Raw genomic sequence first — 21,859 nt, 5'->3', positions numbered from 1 at the left:
ATTTATGGTTTTGATTCTGTTTCAACTTTGACTGTATTATAATGTGCATTTAAGACAGATAGTGTTCATTCATGACAGCCTTTGCTGCATCAATTGCTGATTGCCTGGTTTGTCTGCTTCCTCATATGCATGTACCTTGTCACATCCTTTTGAACAAACGTACTAAACCAAAAACAGCCCCTAACAATGCACCAGTTGTGAAACCTGCACGTTTTAAAAGCTTCTCATATACTCTGTCTTTAGCCTTCTCTCTGATCTCTATCTCTGACATGTTTCAGAAAAAAGATTCTGGTTATTTCTGTAACAGGAGACAGTGAGCAATAGTAAATACATGTGGAGCAAAAAAAAATCATAAATCATAAAATGTAAACAATATGGATGTAAAATATAAAATATTACGTACAGGTTAGTGTAAATAGGTTTTCTGGTTATGTCTGAAACAGGAAACGATGTGGAATGTTTCAACAGGAGACAGAAATACAGCAAACAGTCTACAATAGTTTGATTTAAACCACTTTTAAGAGTTGATTGATGCTCTGAATTTTTTTTTTAATCTTTTTGGTTTCATGCACTAACATCAAACAGACACTCTGTGGTGAGCTGGTTAAGCAGAAATAAGTGATTAACTTTGAAACTCAAACAATAAGTACAATCTATTACATATTATTTATGAATAAACATTTCTATATCAGTGGTTAAATATTGTTTAGAACAAGATTTCCATGCAATTTATTCAGAGATATGACGTTTTAATCATACTCTTGAAGAATCAAAGCTAATTACAGGTTTAAACTCTGTTTTTTTTAACTCAAAATAGATTCCACTCCATCCACAATAGATTTGCTTCCTTCCTTAACAATCTTTGCTGCCCTCTCTGCTGCTTCCGATACTGTGTCTGCTCCCTCAGCTGCACAATATCCTGCACCACCTCCTAACACTGCTCCCACTACGCCAGATACCGCTGTAAGAGCGATTGCAGTCTTTGCTCCTGCTGCTGCTGCTGCTTTTATTCCTGCTGCTGCTCCTGTTCCTGCTCCTGCTGCTCCTGTTCCTGCTCCTGCTCCTGTTCCTGCTCCTGCTGCTCCTAATGCTGCTGCTCCTGCTCCTGCTGCTCCTGCTGCTCCTGCTCCTGCTCCTGCTCCTGGTCCTGCTCCTGCTCCTGCTCCTGCTGCTCCTAATGCTGCTGCTCCTGCTGCTGCTCCTGTTCCTGTCCCTGCTTCTGCTATTGCTGCTGATACACCTTTTGCAATTTTGGCTAAAACTAAGACAACTAGTTTGACCATCACTGCTACACCAAAAACAGCCCCTAACAATACACCTGTTGTGATACCTGCCAGGTTGATCAAAAGCCTCTCATATACTCTGTCTTTAGCCTTCTCTCTGATCTCTTCCTCTGACATGTTTCCTGGTGACTGTCTAATGAGCTCCACCTCCTGTTTTATTTCTTCCTCCACTACTTGTAGCATCTCATTGGTGTAGTAGCTTCCTCTGTTTGCCTCAGTTATCTTATCCATTGTTTTGAGCAGCTCCTTCACTTGGAACTGGTTGTTCCTGTATTCATCCTGCTGGTTGTTCTTCCAGTATTTATTATCAACGACGTGGCAGCGGCCTCCGCACTTCTTCACCAGATCACTCAGAAGCTCATTACCACGGACAAAGTCCTCAATGGTCTGTCCTTCCTCGAGCTGGTCACCATGAGTAAAGAGAACTGTCGCATACTTGTAAACTTCTTCAGAAAAGTATTGGTTTATTTTAGCGATGACAGCCTGCTCATGCTCTGTGAATCTCTCCACTTTAAGCACAATGAGAAAAGCATGAGGCCCAGGAGCGCACTCTGTGATACACCTCACTATTCCAGACTTCAGCTCCTCCTCAGATTGATTTGTGTCGAAGAAACCAGGAGTGTCGATCAAAGTGATCTTTCTTTCATTGACAGGTTTTGTTTTGGCTCCACATTTACTAGTTTCAGAGTTGGCAGTGCGGCCGATCTTGAATGATTCATCTCCAAATATGGTGTTAGCCAGGCTGCTTTTCCCACTTCCAGTTTTTCCCAGGATGACAATTCTCCTTCTGTTTGACACTGAAAGAGAATAATGTCCATCATAATACTGTACATTTGTCTTTTGGTTGTTTTTCTATATAAGAAAATAAACATGAGCTGAAATACAAAAAAAAAATGTTGGGAAGAAATCATTTGATACTTATTAAACAGCTGCATAACAAGATAATGAAAAATGGTGTCAATACTTTAAAAGAGGCCAACGAGCATCAAGAACATTTTAGTATGAAGTTTTCTAAAAGTACCAATCACTGTTTAGCAATATACGTTAATCTATCATGGTGAATAACACAGAGGATCATTCTGTAAACATGGATGATGAGGTTTTCTTCACCCTGATCAGATCTTAGTACTTTTATATTGGGTATTATGGCAATAAATGTGTATGTGACACATTAAAATAAAATATTTTGCCTACAAGATTTGGCGCTCCTCATTTTCACAAGCTACTTGGTCCAAATACTGGAGGTCCTGATGCAAATCTATCACATTGATCCTCTTAATTTGTGATATGATATTAAGTTAAGTTTCACTGAAATAATGCGACTCAGGAAAACAACCTTAACAATCTTTGACAGAGTACAGTCACCTGCTTAAAGAGAGCACACAACCCTAACATGATGTTTTTTTTAATTCATTCTAAAGCATGCATTTATTCTCAAACTTTCTGTTTTATTGTTCATTCTTGAAAGGATGTTGCTATAGTAACTGGATATGCAGAAAGAGAACATCCTTGTTTTAATCCTCTCTACTGCAAGATTGTTTAAAAAAAAAGCTGTTGTTTATTATTTTACACTTTGGGTTGTCAAACATTTTATCAAACTAATTGAATCTCCTCAAATATTTAAATATTCAAATAAATTATAAATAAAACCCAAGCTTAGTTTGTAAAATGTTCTTTTTTTTCAAAATCAGCTAAAAGACTGCAGAGAGCAAAGCTTTTCATGAAGTCATAATATTAAATTATTTTGATTAATTGTCTGTTATTATCATTTATAGAGGCCCTGCAATAACTGCTGGTTTTTTTTTTTTTCAAAATCAGCTAAAGACAGCTTTTTCATAAAGCCATAATATTAAATTATTTTGATTAATTGTCTGTTTTCAGCATAACTTTTACATAACTTTTTTACATCTTATTTTAAGACATTAACTCATATGTTAGTGATGTTACACTGCTCTGTATTTGGCCTCTACTTCTTTAAACTCACTTTATATAACTTTCTGTTGCTAGGGCTCTCTCATAAAACAATAACAGATGGAGTTTGGTGACGTTGTAACGTAGTGTGGGATCATGGGAGTTGTTGTTTTTACCACCATTGCTCTCATTGCAGTCAACTTCTCCCTGTTATGATTCTCTCAGTGTTCATATTAAGGAGGCGAATTATACGCAGAGGTCTCCTCCTCTCAGAAACACACAGACCCGTTAATGAACTCTGTTTCATGTGCTCAAGATCATACAGGGAAGTTTAATTTGACATTAATATGATTGTTGAGGTTTTGGTAGCAGAAGCAGTCATGTCTGCACACAGTCTTCTTCTTTCAAGACGGTGTTTTAAAAAAAAAGATTCAACAGACATCTTCACAGAGTACTCCAGGAATGCCATAATTAGTTCATAACATTCTAGAATATATCAAAGAGTAATGTACAGTGAGCGTTGTGAACAAATTATAATAACTGAAAGAAGTAACTTTAACTTACTTTTAATGTTGTTAGAAGAGAAATCAGTGAAGAGTAAAAGTTTTCAACTAGACGACCGTCCTACGTGTCTCTTTTCTCCTCTGCTCTGACTCTGCTTTTACTTAAGTTTCACTTTCACTTACTGTAAGTGTGTGTGTGTGTGTGTGTGTGTGTGTGTGTGTGTGTGTGTGTGTGTGTGTGTGTGTGTGTGTGTGTGTGTGTGTGTGTGTGTGTGTGTGTGTGTGAGATGGGGGAGGGTAGTTTACTTTATCCAGTAAAAACTTAATGTAGCGGACACAGATTTCTCTTGATAAAACTGAAATGTCTGTGAAACAATCTGACAATCTTTCTCAGATAACAAGCTGTAATAATGAACACAAGTATTGCACGAACATGTAAAGGTAATTGTTTGGATTATTTGTGTGTTCTTTGGTTGCAATGGTCTTTTCATGCATTAATAATGATTGGAAACACAATTTTTACTGCAAAGAAGAAGAAAACCCACATTCAACCCCTTAGGCCGCACCATCCCGGCCCGTGGAATGGGTGCCTACTAAATGTAAACATTACAGTTGATTGCTGTTTTTGGGAATCAAATTCAATTATTTGACACAACCATTTTCCTCCTGTGATTTGGAGATCACAGGAGGAAAAGTGTAGTTGTCAGTAGTGAAGACCAGTACACAAATAATTATTACTATTATAGATAATACCAAGATCAAAATACATAGATGAAACTAAGATCAATGAATTGTCGGTTAATGGAATTTATTGACAATAAGAAAGTACAAGTACAGTCAGCCTTAAATTTAACAGCATAGGTGAATGGTTATATGAAAAAAGAGTAGCTGAAAAGACATGCGATCAATCAGCTGTTTAATTGTTACCTAATACATTTATAGCAAACTGACACAACATTTCAAAATAATCACCATCAAAGGATACACTCATGAGTTACTATTTCACTTTCATAAAGTTGGTGGACTCACAAGAGACAGATAAACAGTGTTCTAAAACGAAATCAATGTTATTTTTACAAACTTTGAAAAGCTTCGGAGCTACAGCATACATTTTACAACAGTTTTTACAGATTGAGTTTTACTTCTGAAGACGATTTAGCTTAACTGCTTGCGAAAATAAGATGACTTGCCCCTTTGAAACACCACAAAGTCATGGCGAGCCCATGACCCAACAACATCTTTTAGATTTAATATCATCAGTAAAACAGATACATTTTCTATATATTGTTTGCTACTCCATTAACTTTAAATTTACACTGTAATTTATGAAAAGTAATCACCGTGGTTCTCTTTTCAGTTGACAGGAACCAGCACAAAGTTTAAACCCCCGACACAAGGACCTCCATAAGAGGCCTTAAGGGACAAGCTAAACCAGAATGATAACAATAATTTGATATGAGAGTTGTAGGATTGCAACAATTTATGCCAACGTCAACCTTACTTAAGACATCAGCTGCTTTAGATTTGATTCTGCTTCATTGTTCAATTCAGCTGCCTAAAGCTGCCCCAGCTTGTTCTACCACCACTGTTAATTCTTTAACACCTTCACAAATTTTGAATTGATCAACAGAGCTGAGACTATTGCAAATAATCCAGCTATGACTGCAAACTTCATTAAAACTCTCATCCTTCTTGGAGCTGCATCATCCACCTGCTTCTTGAAGACGTTGCTCTTAGCCTGCTTCCTGGTCTCTTCCTGTGACATGTTTCCTGATGATCGTCTGATGAGCTCTTCCTCTTCCAGAATTTTTCTCTCCACTTCTTTTAGCTTTTCATCAGTGTAGAATCCTCCATTGTTTTCTCTCACCATCTTGTCTATGGTGTTGAGCAGCTCTGCCACCTGGAACTGGTTACTTCTGTAGTCGTCCTCTTGGCTGTTCTTCCAGTATTTATTATCAACGACGTGGCATCGGCCCCCACACTTCTTCAACAGATCACTCAGACCCTTACTTTCCTCGACATACTCCTCCATTTTCATTCCCTCTGGGAGTTGGTCACCATGAGTGAAGACAATCACAGCATAGTTTAGAGCATTTTCAGAGAAATCTTCACACATCTGTGTGATGACAGCCTTCTCGTGCTCTGTGAATTTCTCCACTTTAAGCACAATGAGAAAAGCATGAGGCCCAGGAGCGCACTCTGTGATGCACCTCACTATCTCAGGCTTCATCTTCTCCTCAGACCTGCCTTGGTCAAAGAAACCAGGAGTGTCAATCAAAGTGATGCTTCTTCCATTGGCATATTTGGTTTCGGGTGTAGTACAGTGCCTTTCCAAGTCATTCAAATTGTTTATTTTGAATATGGCCTCTCCAAATATGTTGTTAGCAAGGCTGCTCTTTCCAACTCCTGTTTTTCCCAGTAGGACAATCCTCAATGTGTTTGGCACTAGAAGAGAAAAGGGACTCTGTATCAGTAAATCAGTACATTTGTCTCTTGTATCAGTAAATCAGTACATTTTGCTGACCTTTTTCAAACAAGCTAAGAGGGTTAAACTACAGTTATACAGACTGAAAGGTAACTTGTTGATCCGGGAGCACATGGACACACGCGTGTTTCGTATTTCTGTTGGATCACTGTCACACACTTAACCACACCTGAGTTATTTTAACCGAACCAAATGGGTAAGGTGTGAAAGTACCAAGTTGTTAACTCGCCTCTTAGTTGTGTTTTTCTCATTTCATCAGGCTACAATAATTAATACACGTTGTGAAATAAGGCTGAGGTAAAGAAAATAAACACTAATTAAAACTAATTAAATCCGATATAGGGATAATTTCAGTTGCCTCTCAATGGCTCTTAACATGGATCACAGCTAACGGTGCTAACAGAGCTAACAGTGCAAACTACGACGAAAGTGCAGACACTCGACTGACTGTTGGGATGGCGTTATCAGCTGTAACCACCTGATGAGAAACATGCAGAGCGCCGTCAGTGAGCTAACCAGAGGGGCACGCTCACATGCACTAACATGCACTAAAATGCATGAGCTGCACTGCTATGTCATGAAAACAGGGAGAAGCTCCTTTAAAAATCACATGTCAAAAAATCACAATAAATTAATTTTAGAGATTGTGTTAGATAAAGCTACCTGACAGCTCCACATTTTGAAAATCTTAACTAAATTTTTCTGAGAATTAACTTCTGTCATATCTTTTTTTAATGACACAACAACAAAAAATATTATTTTACATGACATTGTAGGCCAAAAATCCTGTTTGGTTAACTCTTGATAATAAGGTTGAAAGTACCATCTATCAGAGTTTATTTTATCAAAGTGAAATTTTCAACTAAAATATAATATAACTGTAACTGAAATATATTTCAACATAGTTGTAGAGTTGTGAGTTTTGAAAATGACGCGCTCCTGGCCACATTTCCTGAGAACACAGTTTGTTATCACGACAGGAATTAGCTTATAAAATACAAAAATAACAATAGAAACTATACAAAAGTAATTTAATTTGAAGTTGAAAGTATTTAGAGATAATATGAAAATAGCCTAATTGCACAATACTGTAAACACAGCATCATATATTGTATTTGTATTTATCGGCCTACGTATGCTTTTATTATTATAATTCAATTGTATTATATTATACTGCTATTTATACAATATATACTATTTATTATTATTTATTTCAACTACTGAATTTAAAACTATTAATACATTTTACTTTGCAATACATAACACTTAAATTACAATCATTTATAATGTAGTAGCCTGTATTCATTTTTTTTTATATATATGTATATTTTTTTACCATATCATGTTGTACTGTTTTACCACCACTATGTTACATTACTTAGACTGGCAGAAGGAAGAGTGAAGATATTTTCAGACTTGGATTTTGGGAATTAATATTTTAACATATAGGCATAAAAACTAAACTATGTCTGCTGATGCTAAGATGCCACGAAAACTTAATAATGCTTAAAAATAAAGTAACTTTTTCCACATTTTTATTTTAAAACCTTTTCCTATATACTTTTATACATAAAACAATAATAAAGCAGATTTATTTATATTAGCATAGCCGATTGTTTTAAATGACTGTCAAAGTAATTATTTGTAAAAGAGTGTATTTTGTTCATTTTTATTTCAAAACTAGCGAAATCATTCATAAATCAAACAAATGAGAAACCAGAAAAAAAAAAAGTACAACGTGGTTGCTCTGAGGATTTTTACAGAGAATGGGGTGGCTTCAGGTGACCCAATTACAATAATAAAATCCATTTACGGCAGCTGACCTGTCCTAACAACAACGGGGGTTCTTGGGGAAATTATTATTATATTATTATATTCCTTTATTGATCAAGTGTTGCAGCAGATCAACTACACAGACACAGACAATAAATACACATACTATACAACTACACAGACAATAAATACACATACTATACAACTACACAGACAATAAATACACATACTATAAAAACAAAATAAAGATAGAACAGGAATAAAAATGTGACAAAAAAAAATGTGACAAAAAAAAAATGTGAAAAAAAAAAAAAAAAAGAGACTCAGCCCCAGCAGTCGTCTCCTCTTTGACTCTTTTCTTTGTTCTCTTGCTACGTTTCTTTCTCCCTGTCTGGTAGCTGATGATATCATCAAAACACATTGACTTGTTTGAATTAAAGTAAAATATACAGGCATCAGTGTACTGCGACACAAGCGAGTCATAACTACGGTCTACCACTAATGGCTGCAGAAGAGAGAACATGTCGTGATATAGGTCATAGAGTAATGTACAGTGAGCAGTGTTAACACGTTGTAATAACTGAAAGAAGTAACTTTAACTTACTGCTCATGATGTTAGAGGAGAAATCAGTGGAGAGTAAAAGTTTTCAGATCAACCAGACGACCGTCCTACGTGTCTCTTTTCTCCTCTGCTCCGAGTCTGCTTTTACTTAAGTTTCACTTTCACTTCCTGTAAGTGTGTGTGTGTGTGTGTGTGTGTGTGTGTGTGTGTGTGTGTGTGTGTGTGTGTGTGTGTGTGTGTGTGTGGGTGGGTGTGGTCGGAGGAGGAGAGTAGTTTACTTTACTGAATAAAAACTTTATTTGCTCAAATAACATTTTTCATAGGTTTTATTGCTTGTTAACATTTGTTTGTGATCATTGGTTATTTCTGTAACAGGAGACAGTGAGCAAGAGTAAATACAAGAAACAAAAACATGTGGAGCAAATACAAAATGTCATACAAAGCCAAAACATGGTATAGGTGCATGGTCTATGATCATCTTTTAAGATTTTATTCATGCTCTCAAAAATGTTTTATCTTTGAGGTTACATGCACTAACATCAAACAGGCACTCTGTGGTAAACTGGTGAAGCAGGAATAAGTGATTAACTTTGAAACTGAAACAATAAGTACAACCTATTACTTACTATTAATCTTAGTGATTGAATATATATATATATATATATATATATATATATATGTGGGAAACAAAAGGGCTGAGAAAGGCTTTTTGTGGACGGAGTAAATAACCGTCGGCTTTATTTACAAACTCTGCATTCGCGCTGACAACAAAAACAAGCGCTCCCCCCGTCCCGCATCATTAACTCATCAACCCGCTAACGGTCATGGGTAATGTAGTTGAATAAACCTAACAAGTAAATATAACGTCAACAAGGCTAGCTCGCTGTGAATTCTAACCAATATTGTCCTGCTAGTGAGTGGTCACTACACACGTCCCCCAGAGTTCACAAGAACTAGCCCGAAAAACGATCAGGGACCCTAATGACCCGCCCAAAACGATTCCGGGGCTCCCAAGCAGGCACAGGGGGCCGAGGCAGGGGAAACAGGCAGGCAGGCGACGAGCAGGCACCGGACGGCAAGGCGGGGGCCCGCAGGAGCCAGGCTTGACATCGGGGACGTCCCAAGAGGGGGGCGACCACGGCGAGGCGGCTGGGCCACCACAACAGGGCGGTCCAAGTCCAGATGGGCTGGTTTGAGGCGGTCCACCGAGATGCGTTCACTACCACCACCCACATCAACGACAAAGTTTTTGTCGCCAGCCTCCACAACCCGGTACGGACCATCATAGGGCGGCCGCAGTGGGCCCCGATGGGCGTCGTGTCGGATAAACACATACTCCGCCGCCTGCAGATCAGGCGGGACACGCACCCGGGGGACGCCATGGTGTGAAGTAGGGATCGGCCGAAAAGACCTGGCCCTGTCCAGTAGAGCACTTCGCTGTTCCGGTGCTGACCAGGGGACCGTAGCGCAGGGAAGGAAATCCCCCGGGACCCGGAGGGGCTGGCCATAAACTAGCTCAGCAGAGGACGAGAGAAGGTCCTCTTTTGGTGCAGTACGGAGTCCCAGCATCACCCAAGGGAGTCTGTCGACCCAGCCGTCGTCCCGGAGACCAGCCTTGAGGGCAGCCTTCATAGACCGGTGAAAACGTTCACAGAGGCCATTGGCTTGCGGATGATAAGCCGTAGTGTGGTGGAGGGAGACCCCTAACTGCTGGGTAATGGAAGTCCAAAGCTCGGAAGTGAACTGGGCCCCCCGATCAGAGGAAAGGTCAGAGGGGACTCCGAACCGGGCTACCCAGGTGCCGATGAAGGCACGAGCTACATCAGCTGTAGTAGTCGCGGACAGTGGGACAGCCTCTGGCCAACGGGTTGTCCTGTCCACCATCGTCAGGAGGTGAGTGTACCCCCTGGAGGGGGGAAGGGGCCCAACCAGGTCCACGTTCACGTGGTCGAAACGCCTTTCCGGCACTGTGAACTGCTCCAACGGGGCCTTAATGTGATGATGGACCTTGGCACGTTGGCATGCTACGCAGGTCCTCACCCAACCCCCTACGTCCGTCTTCATACCACGCCAGACGAACTTCGCCGCCATCAGACGTTGCGACGGCTTCCTGCCCGGGTGCGATAAACCATGTACGGCATCGAAAACCTGCCTTTTCCACGCCTGCGGAACCACTGGGCGCGGCTGTGCCATAGAAACATCACAAAGCAGCGTTGTGCCGCTGTCATCGAAGGGGACGTCCGCCAACCGGAGGCCAGAAACCGCCGTCCTGTATGCCTGGATGTCAGGGTCCGAGGCTTGATCTGCAGCCATACGGGCGTAATCGATGCCGAGGTGGACAGCTCCGACGGCGGCACGAGAGAGGCAGTCAGCCACGGGGTTGTCCTTCCCCGCCACATGCCGGATGTCCGTGGTGAACTCCGAAATGAAAGCCAGATGACGCTGCTGCCTGGCAGACCACGGTTCCGACACCTTAGCCATGGCGAAAATCAACGGCTTGTGGTCCACAAAACAGTGAACGGGCGAGCTTCCAGCAGGAAACGGAAATGCCTGACCGCTAAGTACAGGGCGAGGAGCTCACGGTCAAAGGTGCTGTACTTTTGCTCACTGGGCCGGAGCTGTCGGCTGAAAAACGCCAGGGGTTGCCAGATCCCCTTGACCAGCTGCTCAAAAACACCACCGACGGCATAGTCCGAGGCATCAGTCGTCAATGCCACGGAAGCTTCAGGCACGGGGTGAGTCAGCATAGTTGCGCCCGCGAGGGCCTCCTTAGTATCCGAGAACGCCTTCAACATGTCGTCGGACCAGGCGATGGCGTGCTTGGGGGTCTTTGTCTTGAGAGCCTCGTACAGGGGGCGCATCAGGTGAGCAGCCTGGGGGATGAAGCGATGGTAAAAATTCACCATCCCCAGGAACTCCTGCAGAGCCTTGACAGTGATAGGGCGTGGGAGCTGCTGCACAGCCTCCACCTTTGACGGCAGTGGGATCGCCCCAGCAGCAGTGATGTGGTGGCCAAGGAAGTCCATGGAAGGCAGCCCAAACCGGCACTTTGCTGGATTGATGATCAAGCCATGCTCGTGGAGGCGACCGAAGAGGAGACGGAGGTGCGATAGGTGCTCTGCCTTGGATGTGCTGGCTACCAGGATGTCGTCCAAGTAAACAAACACAAAAGATAAGTCACGCAGCACGACGTCCATCAGACGCTGGAAGGTCTGTGCAGCATTCTTGAGGCCGAACGGCATCCGTAAAAACTCAAAAAGCCCGAATGGAGTTATAACCGCCGTCTTGGAGATGTCTTGCGGACTAACCGGCACCTGGTGGTAGCCCCGCACCAGATCCACTTTTGAAAAAATAGATGCTCCAGCCAGGTGGGCTGAAAAATCCTGGATGTGCGGAACAGGGTAGCGGTCAGGCGTAGTGGCACCATTAAGGCGCCGGTAGTCGCCGCACGGACGCCAGCCGCCATTGGACTTGGGAACGAGATGGAGAGGCGAGGCCCAAGGACTGTCGGAACGACGGATGATGCCGAGCTTCTCCATGGAGGCGAACTCATCTTTCGCGATGGCGAGTTTGTGAGGGTCGAGGCGACGGGCCCTGGCATGCACAGGCGGGCCCTCAGTGGAGATATGATGCACTACGCCGTGTTTGGTGGCCGCGGACGAGAAGGTAGGTGTCGTGATGTCCGAGAACTCCAACAGGAGGGGGGAGAAAACATCAGCCGGTGAGACGGCGCTGGACAGCTTCATCGCGGCCGCATCACTGCGCTCACATGACAAGGAGCCGAACGTCTCAGCGTTGATGAGCCGACGGTTTCCCACATCCACCAGGAGACTGTTGGCACAGAGGAAGTCAGCGCCTAGGAGGGGAGTGGACACCTTGGCCAAAACAAAATCCCAGGTGAAACGCTGGTCAGCAAAACACAACGGCACGGTACGCGTGCCGAAAGTGGGGATAGCGCTGCCATTGGCAGCCTCGAGGGCGGGGCCCTGTTTCGCCCGACAGACGTCCATAGCCGATGCAGGCAGCACGCTCACCTGGGCACCCGTGTCGCACAGGAACGTAAAGCAAGCCTGCAGGATGGCCGACACTCACGGCTGCTAGCGAGTGGCGGCCAGTGCGTTTCCCGATGCACTGAAGTTGCATGGTGGCAGGCACTTTTTGGCTTTGTTACCGTACCTAGCGTGATAAAAACACAACCCTGATGGCTTCGCATGGCGGGCCACAGCGGTGGCGGAGACGGAGAAAGGTTGCGGCACACACTCAGCAGTGGCGGCGTTGGGGGCGGTGGCGGGCGTCGCTGCAAAACACTTTTTTCCGGCCGAGAAAAATGTATCCGCCTCCCTGGCCAACTGGCGAAACTCAGTCTGGACAGAATTGGTCACGGCCAAACGAACCTGGTCTGGGAGCTGTTGCAGGAAAAGTTCCTTAAACAGGAAACATGGCTGGTGGTCACCAAGCAGAGCCAACATATGGTCCATCAGTTCAGAGGGCTTCGAGTCACCGAGCCCAGGGCGGGAAAGGAGCTGGCGAGCACGCTCAGATTCGGACAGTCCAAACGTCTCTTTCAGGTGTGCTTTTAAGGTGGCATACCTGTTGTCTGCTGGTGGATTTTCAATCAGACTCACCACCCTCCCCGCAGTTGAGCTGGTAAGAGCCGCCACTACATAGTAGTATTTGGTGGTGTCTGCGGTAATCTCCTTGAGGGCGAACTGCGCCTCCGCCTGAGCAAACCAAGCGTTTGCATTCTGTTCCCAAAACTCGGGCAACTTGAGAGAAACTGCGTTCGTTGCCATGTTCAGTCAACTCTGGAAACGTCCAGAGAAAATCGGGGTCACCAATGTAGGAGTGTGGGAAACAAAAGGGCTGAGAAAGGCTTTTTGTGGACGGAGTAAAAAATAAATCTTTATTATGGACTCAGATGGTCCACTCACATCCAACATACACACACACATATGACACATTAAAATACATACTCAAAAATACTGTAAAATAGGTGCAAGCTATCATGCCAATGCTTTCGAAGCCTGGATGTGAACCGATAGCCCATCATAGGGTTGGTTAAGGCTATAATGATGCTATTTTCTGATAAATCCAATCGACACATGAAATTGAACATTAACTTTCGTAACAGTGCCTGACATGTAGGTACATTAGAGGACACAAATGCTGGCTAGCACTGTGCCACCTAGGAACACGGAGCAACAACCTCATGGCATCATTATATGCCACTTTAAGCCTCTGCATACTTCTCACTCTGTAAGAAGACCAGAGATGAGCTGTATACAGCGGCGTGACATAAGCCCTAAACAAAGCACACTTAACATCTGTGGAACACATGGAAAATTTCCTCAACATCACGTTGGCCTGTGCATATATTTTACACCATTGACTTCGAATGTCACCGTCATCCATGAGATCATCTGAGAAGACATGTCCTAGATATTTTAATTCCCTGCATATTTCTAAGAGGCCATCTGCGAGGTGGAAAGCAGGAAAAGAGGATTTTTGTCCTCTCTAGATCTCACCACAACAACCTTACTCTTTTTGGAATTATAGTTGATGTCAAATTCTCTTCCATATTGTGTACATATCCTCAACAGCTCTTGTAACCCAGCAGAATATGGACAAAGTAAAACCAGGTCATCAGCATACATGAGATGATTCACAACTTGATCACCCACAATACATCCTGTTGTACATTCATTTAGCTGTCTTGAAAGGTCATCAATATATACATTAAAAAGAATAGGGGATAATATTCCTCCTTGACGGACCCCATTCGCCACATGAAAAGGATCAGAAACAGTATTATCCCATTTGACCTGTAAAATAACCGTCGGCTTTATTACAAACTCTGCATTCGCGCTGACAACAAAAACAAGCGCTCCCCCGTCCCGCATCATTAACTCATCAACCCGCTAACGGTCATGGGTAATGTAGTTGAATAAACCTAACAAGTAAATATAACGTCAACAAGGCTAGCTCGCTGTGAATTCTAACTAATATTGTCCTGCTAGTGAGTGGTCACTACAGTATATAACTTTTTTCATCACGTGGCAAATTGCTGTGCAACACAAAATAGTAAATACAAAAATACATCAAGAGCAAATCCAAATTGCATAAAAAGCCAAAACATGTTATAGGTAAGGATCATGAAGTATAAACATTATGGATCAGACATTTATGTACTTTATAAAATCTTAAGTACAGGTAAGTGTAAGTAGGTATGTACGGTTAATTAATAAAAAAGAAAAAGCTTTTGAGTTTAAAGTTTGAAGCTCAGGCAAGACATTCAACCTATTACATATTACATATGAATGAACACGATCAGCTCAATGGTTAAGTGTGGTGAATTTATGGTTTTGATTCTGTTTCATCTTTGGCTGTATTATAATGTGCATTTAAGACAGATAGTGTTCATTCATGACAGCCTTTACTGCCTTCTTTGCTGCTTCCCCTGGTGTGTCTGCTTCCTCAGCTGCATTTTATCTTGTCACCTTTTGAGCAAAACAAAACCAAATAAACATCCTAACAATATAGTTGTTGTGAAACCTGCCAGTCCGAAAAGCCAATCATATGCTCCGTCTTTAGCCTTCTCTCTGATCTCTTCCTCTGACATATTTCCTGGTGACTTTCTAATGAGCACCTCCCCCTGTTTTATTTTTTCCTCCACTGCTTGTAGCGTCTCATTGGTGTAGTAGCTTCCTCCGTTTGCCTCAGTTATCTTTTCCATTGTTTTGAGCAGCTCCTTCACTTGGAACTGGTTGTTCCTGTATTCATCCTGCTGGTTGTTCTTCCAGTATTTATTATCAACGACATGGCAGCGGCCTCCGCACTTCTTCACCAGATCACTCAGAAGTTCATTACCACGGACAAAGTCCTCAATGGTCTGTCCTTCCTCGAGCTGGTCACCATGAGTGAAGAGAACTGTCGCAAACTTGAGAACTTCTTCAGAAAAGTATTGGTTTATTTTAGCGATGACAGCCTGCTCCTGCTCTGTGAATCTCTCCACTTTAAGCACAATGAGAAAAACATGAGGCCCAGGAGCGCACTCTGTGATACACCTCACTATTCCAGACTTCAGCTCCTCCTCAGATCGATCTGTGTCGAAGAAACCAGGAGTGTCGATCAAAGTGATGTTTCTTCCATTGACAGATTTTGTTATGGCTCCACATTTACTAGTTTCAGAGTTGGCAGTGTGGCCAATCTTGAACAGTTCATCTCCAAATATGGTGTTAGCCAGGCTGCTTTTCCCACTTCCAGTTTTTCCCAGGATGACAATTCTCCTTCTGTTTGACACTGAAAGAGAATAATGTCCATCAATAATACTGTACATCTGTCTTTTGGTTGTTTTTATATATAAGAAAATACACATGAGCCCAAATACAAAAAAATATATATATTTTTTCGAAATCAGCTTAAAGACTTAAAGCATAATATTAAATTATTTTGGTTATTTTTCTGTTATTATCATTTATAGAGATGAACTATATTCAGCATAACTTTTTTACATCTTATTGTAAGACATTAACTCATATGTTAGTTTTGTTACACTGCTCTGTATTTGGCCTCTACTTCTTTAAACTCACTTTATATAACTTTCTGTTGCTAGGGCTCTCTCATAAAACAATAACAGATGGAGTTTGGTGACGTTGTAACGTAGTGTGGGATCATGGGAGTTGTTGTTTTTACCACCATTGCTCTCATTGCAGTCAACTTCTCCCTGTTATGATTCTCTCAGTGTTCATATTAAGGAGGCGAATTATACGCAGAGGTCTCCTCCTCTCAGAAACACACAGACCCGTTAATGAACTCTGTTTCATGTGCTCAAGATCATACAGGGAAGTTTAATTTGACATTAATATGATTGTTGAGGTTTTGGTAGCAGAAGCAGTCATGTCTGCACACAGTCTTCTTCTTTCAAGACAGTGTTTTAAAAAAAAAAAAGAGTACTCCAGGAATGCCATAATTAATTTCTAACTTTTTAGAATATGTCAAAGAGTAATGTACAGTGAGCGTTGTGAACAAATTATAATAACTGAAAGAAGTAACTTTAACTTACTTTTAATGTTGTTAGAAGAGAAATCAGTGAAGAGTAAAAGTTTTCGACCAGACGACCGTCCTACTTGTCTCTTTTGTCCTCTGCTCTGACTCTGCTTTTACTTAAGTTTCACTTTCACTTACTGTAAGTGTGTGTGTGTGTGTGTGTGTGTGTGTGTGTGTGTGTGTGTGTGTGTGTGTGTGTGTGTGTGTGTGTGTGTGTGTGTGTGTGTGTGTGTGTGTGTGTGTGTGGTGGGGGGAGGGCAATTTACTTTACTGAGTAAAAAATATATTTGCTCAAAAACATTTTACACGTTTCAATTAATGTTTTTTTGTTTTTTTTTTACATCGATTATGTATTATTTCTGGCTTTGCTCTGTAACAGGCAACAGTGAAGAATGTTTCAATGGGATACAGAAATACAGCGAAACATAGAACCTTTTTATCATGAGGGAAATTGCTTCCCAACACAAATTAGGAAATACCAAAAAAATAAAATAAGCTGCAAATACATATACGGTATAACTTATATCTGACTTTTTTCCAACTAGTCCACCTACTCAGACCTGGGGGACAGTTGGGTTTGCAAGAAGGGGGTTTTAGGAGCTTATGGGTAATTATCCAATCAGGGCACATATCTGGTTACCTGTACTGGATGTTTTAAACATATTTATGATTGGTGGAGAGGTTCTACATTAACATAAGCCTGGGCAGGGCTTCATCGGAAGAGGGCAATGTCATGTGCCACTGCACCAATCAAATTTAGCAATTTTTGTATGGAAAAAGTAATTGGGTCTCTTTGTTGCTGCATGTAAAGTGACTTCCCTTATATTCAGAAAAACAAACTAACAGACAAATTAACCAAGAACAGCTCCAACTTTCACACGTTGACAACAAGAGGTTGTGTTATCTGTAATTGAAGGAAACATTCTCTTGATCATTTTGGATAAACTGGGTAAAATTGAATTACTAATCTTTGGCATACTTTAGCTTTAGTTGTGTAAAGGGCCAACACTTGTGATTCAAAATGTCTGCTCTCTTATTTGTTTACAATGTCATTAAAGAGGAAAGTGCAGACTGACAGTTGCCCGAATCTCCGACAAAACCTGACTGAGAAAATGTTTCTGATTGTTTTCCACGCATCGTCTCAATTTTGCGACCCGTTTCATTTCCTCACTGAATACGAAGTGATTGAGGGAGTAACAAAAGGCATGTTGCAACTGCCGTCTTAATCACTGCATTAAAAAAAACACAAAGCACACTTCATCACGTGCTGAAAAAAACTTGCTTGAAAACTTTATTTGCTCACATTACACTCTTTGAAATGCTACAGTACTGATTCTTTATCGAGACAAAAGGAGAGCCAAAGCACTTTTTTAAACCCTTACTAACAAAAAACTTTTTAGGTAAAAAACATTTATTTTTACAATCAACACTTGAAATGATGAAGGCACTTGCAAATGAAAAAGGTAATACAAAATGTAAACCACACTTTGGTGTTTTATATTTACGTCTTTACTTAAGGTAGATAACATTATGAATAAATATGAAACCAAATTTAAATCTTAGGTTAAGAAGATGGGTGCCTGTGTGTCTCAGATACAGTAAATTACATTTATTCTCCCTCCCAAAAAACAACAAGACTCTTCTTCTGCTGCTCCAGTGTGTTGACTGGATTTTAACAGCAGTAACGGACGCCTTTTACATTGTTCACGTTATACTTGTGTTTAGCACAGGTCCGTTCACATTAGAGGTAAAACACTGTCATTGCAGATATACACATACATACATACACTGTAAGTGAGTTGGGGATTTTTGGTTCCTCGTATCAACAGGAAGTCTAATTTAAGCATTCTACAATTAGACTCCAAAAACGACGAGTCATGTGTTGGGTTTTTTTTGTCCGAAATTCAACATAAGCTACACTTTCCTGCGAAGCCATTCAACCTCTTAGCATCTTTATTTCCGTTCTCCGACACCCAATTTGTCTCCCCTCCTTCGTCTCTTTTCCTCTCAGGCACTGACAAACACTAGTCTTGCGGTGTAAGCCAGGTCAGCGAGGTACAGCAGGAAGTTGAGGGCGGTGAGCACCGCCGCCGCGATCAGTTTTGACGACGGTTGCCCGCTGTACCGGTGGTACTGTTTGTCAAACTGGAACACGGGCCAGATGATGGTCGCCGTCAAGTACATGATAACCGCCAGGAGCCCGTAGGCCGACAGGAACTTGGAGAAAGGGATGGGGAGGCAGCCGGTGCACTCGCCCACGCACAGCACCACCACGGCCATGGAGAGGATGAAGCAGATGCAGTACACCGCCATGCACCACTTGAGAGCCGCGTGCTGGTTGTACGACACTGGGTCGCTGACCAGGATGAAGATGATGCAGGCCACAAAGGTCTGGCACACCTTCAGCAGGCCGGGAGCCGTAGCCATGTAGCCAGCCACCTCTCCCGGCCTCGCTTTGGTCAGGCTCACCTCCCCCATGTAGGCCACTGCAGCCAGGCAGGAGAAGACGGTGGCCGCGATGCGGTAGTCGCGCGTCTCTCCCAAGTAGGGCTGGTCCTTGAGGAAAAAGAGTGGGAAGATGACCGAGGCGGAGAGGCAGAGGAGGGAGGCGTAGCAGGCGATGGTGATGGGGAAGTTGGTCCAGGACACCGGGGTGCGGGCCTGGAGGCCGAACAGCTCCACCAGCAGGACCAGCAGGGTGCAGGCGAAGCTGAACGCCCAGCAGAAGATGCACCAGTCGGCCATGCCGCCGTGGATCAGCGAGGCTCCGTGTGATGCCACGCTGAATGCCACGCAGGTGAACAGCAGGGCGGCTACGCGCACCCATAGCAGCTGGGAGGTGGGCAACACGATCAGGGGCATTGTGGGATGTCACAGTCAGTTCAGGAGTTGAATGTGGCTTCTGTGGTCCAGAGAGGGGTTAAGATGAGTCTTCAGATCTTGTGTACGCCGCTTGTCACACGCTCTGTTGGTGTTTGTCACATATTCTGCAGAAAGTCAATAAAAGAAGAGAATCACAATAAAATTATTATATTATTATATATAATTGTTTTGCTCCCTAATGCTATAGCCCTTACTAAAGGATGCATGCAAGTCTAAACATCCCATAATAAAGAAATGCTACGTTTTGTTTTTTTTAATCACATATTTTGCTAAACGTTATTAACAAACTTTTTGGTCTATGAGCTTATTAAAACGTTATGTTTTGAAGAAATGACAAACAAAACTGCAACTACAAATGGTGAGAAACTGATACGCCGACGATGCTGATTTGATCATGACTGATTTGCTCGTCTCCGACCGTCTAGGCTCAAACTTATGTTGAGAAAAGACTGAGGAATGTGTGAGGAACGTGTTCAAGCTGTGACCTGTGCAGTGAGGTTTTACAGGAAGCGGAAGCTTTTCTGCTCAAACGTCAAGGAGCTGGAAAGTCCCTCGGTCTGAAAGGGAAGTAGGAGGTGTACATTTCTAACTGCAGGATGTTCAAAACCATTAGACATTGGTGCCCTCCAGTGTCAAAACTGTTGATGTTTTTTTTTTTTAAGTTAAGGGTTTTGACTCAGAGCTTTACAATCTGTACAACATATGACCCCCTTCACCCTTGACCACAACCACTGTTTAATAAGAGTTAAACAGGCCTGAGATCTGCTCATGTACAAATAAAAACGATGGAATGAAGTTCTCTTCTTGTTGCTAGTGACGACCAGCCTGCTATTTCATAAAGTACACACTGAAGAGCACGATGTTTATCTCCTGTAATAAATACAAAGCAGATTATTAAAAAAACTGCATCAGGTTGTTTTAAACAGGCCCTCTTATGCTGTTTTCCGGGTGCATATTTTTATCTCAAGTTACAGTTACAACAAGTTTAATGCTCATAATCCTCCTTGTGTTTCTCATCCTGGCTGCCCTGCAGCACCTCTTCTCACCCTCTCTCTGAAATGCTCTTGTAGCGCTTGCTCCTCCCTCCAGAATGCAAAGTCTGCTCTGATTGGTCAGCTAGCCCGCTCTGTTGTGATTGGTCAATGTTTCACATTTCAAAAAACTCTACCTCCAGAGTTTCAGCTCCGTCTCTCTCTTTTGTTGTTTGAGGGCCAGACTAGCCAGAAGGGTTTTACGCCACTTCCGTAACATTGTGACCTCATAAAGTTACAGAAGTGAAGGAGAGAATTCAATGGAGCCGTTTCAGGAGCTCAGGAGCTTCTGAGGGGAGGGTAACTCCTTTTAGGCTTGGACTTCAGGTTTTACACTCTACGGACCTTTTATGTACAAAAATATATATAACACACTAAAGGAGAGGGGAAAAGTGGAAAAGCATAATAGGGCCACTTTAAGTGAGAGCGAGCAGCATGAGAATAAATCTCCATAACCGTGCACAACAGTGTCTACTGTTTATCTGTCCTCGAGACGGGAACATGCTTTGTTCCGGTAAAAGAAACCCATTTTTTATCATTTGCCCCCACATTAAAAATTGAATCCGCTCTCTTGCCAAATTCCCAGACGCTTATTAGATAAGTGAAAACTAAACACAAACATAACCTTGCATGTTAAAGAAAGGTGGATAAACCTTTGAAGAGCAACAGGAGAGGGATCCTCTTTCCATTTCCAAGTTTAATGCACTGAACTCTTTTCCTACAGGTGGTACCACTTATGTTTGCTTTCACATAATATATTGAAGCGAGGCAGCGTACCCTTTTGTCACAGGGCTGCATGCATCTGCCAGCATTTGTTGCAAACGTGCAGCATGGATGCATTGGATATCTGACAAACTGACAATGGTTTGGTGTTTCATATACGTAGATGCACGTTTAACTTCATCTAGGAAAGAGCATGACTGCTGCTCTACAGGTTCAAGGAGACGGACATGCTCCCTCATTCTGCTAATGCTAAGCCTGGAGATTACAAAACCAATTTGTCTTTTAGACATCAACTCCTCTGATGATTAGCTTCCTGTTCTGTGTTATGAGAAGCACAGACAGGAAGCTGCTCTGACGAGCTAATGGCACGTCTGCAGGAAGACAAACTGGCAAACCCAATGAGCACTTAATCACTTTAGGAATAAAAAGCCTGTTATTACAGTAAAAAAAATGCATCTGATTTCAAGTTTTTTTTTTTTTAAACTATGTCTTTATTACAAGCTTTAATCCCTTATATTCTGGTCAAATCTGAGAGTTTAATCATATACCGGTCATGCTTGTAAACTCAGGTTACTGACAGAGATGGTTGGTTAATTACTGAGCTAAATGAGAACACCAAACCAAACCTGCTGCATCATTCTCAGAAAGATGTGGTTGTG

The 21,859-nt window shown here is 42.3% G+C and overlaps 4 protein-coding genes across 4 annotated transcripts in view; all 4 read right to left on the bottom strand.

Moving 5' to 3' along the window:
• Positions 1-239: 239 nt before the first annotated feature.
• LOC129093872 (GTPase IMAP family member 7-like) lies at positions 240-3,840 on the bottom strand. The gene is made up of 3 exons (XM_054601995.1): positions 3,759-3,840; positions 1,121-2,080; positions 240-298 (listed from the first exon to the last, which is right to left on the bottom strand). Coding segments are annotated over exons 1-3 (1,020 nt in total). The 5' UTR covers positions 3,760-3,840.
• Positions 3,841-5,285: 1,445 nt separating this feature from the next.
• Positions 5,286-8,674, bottom strand: LOC129093871 (GTPase IMAP family member 7-like). The gene is made up of 2 exons (XM_054601993.1): positions 8,560-8,674; positions 5,286-6,142 (listed from the first exon to the last, which is right to left on the bottom strand). The coding sequence occupies exons 1-2, from the start codon at positions 8,564-8,566 to the stop codon at positions 5,286-5,288; spliced, it is 864 nt and encodes a 287-aa protein (XP_054457968.1). The 5' UTR covers positions 8,567-8,674.
• Positions 8,675-14,036: 5,362 nt separating this feature from the next.
• On the bottom strand, positions 14,037-16,646 carry LOC129093063 (GTPase IMAP family member 7-like). The gene is made up of 2 exons (XM_054600958.1): positions 16,580-16,646; positions 14,037-15,816 (listed from the first exon to the last, which is right to left on the bottom strand). Coding segments are annotated over exons 1-2 (807 nt in total). The 5' UTR covers positions 16,581-16,646; the 3' UTR covers positions 14,037-15,010.
• Positions 16,647-17,829: 1,183 nt separating this feature from the next.
• The window catches only part of LOC129093518 (myeloid-associated differentiation marker homolog), a 4,714-nt gene continuing 684 nt past the window's right edge, over positions 17,830-21,859 (bottom strand). The window contains exon 2 of the mRNA XM_054601560.1: positions 17,830-19,550. Within this exon, the coding sequence (XP_054457535.1) occupies positions 18,571-19,425 (855 nt within the window). The 5' untranslated portion in view covers positions 19,426-19,550 and the 3' untranslated portion in view covers positions 17,830-18,570. The remainder of the gene's footprint in view (positions 19,551-21,859) is intronic.

This window comes from Anoplopoma fimbria, chromosome 7 (assembly GCF_027596085.1).
Source record: "Anoplopoma fimbria isolate UVic2021 breed Golden Eagle Sablefish chromosome 7, Afim_UVic_2022, whole genome shotgun sequence".
NCBI classification, from domain to species: Eukaryota; Metazoa; Chordata; class Actinopteri; order Perciformes; family Anoplopomatidae; genus Anoplopoma; species Anoplopoma fimbria.
Note: the sequence above shows the minus strand (reverse complement) of the source record. Positions and strands in the feature narration are given on the sequence as shown.

Coding starts and splice junctions, on each gene's coding strand:
- LOC129093872 (XM_054601995.1), bottom strand. Junction 299..1,120: donor AGCAGGAGCAGGAGCAGGAG/CAGCAGGAGCAG, acceptor CTCCTGTTACAG/AAATAACCAGAATCTTTTTT.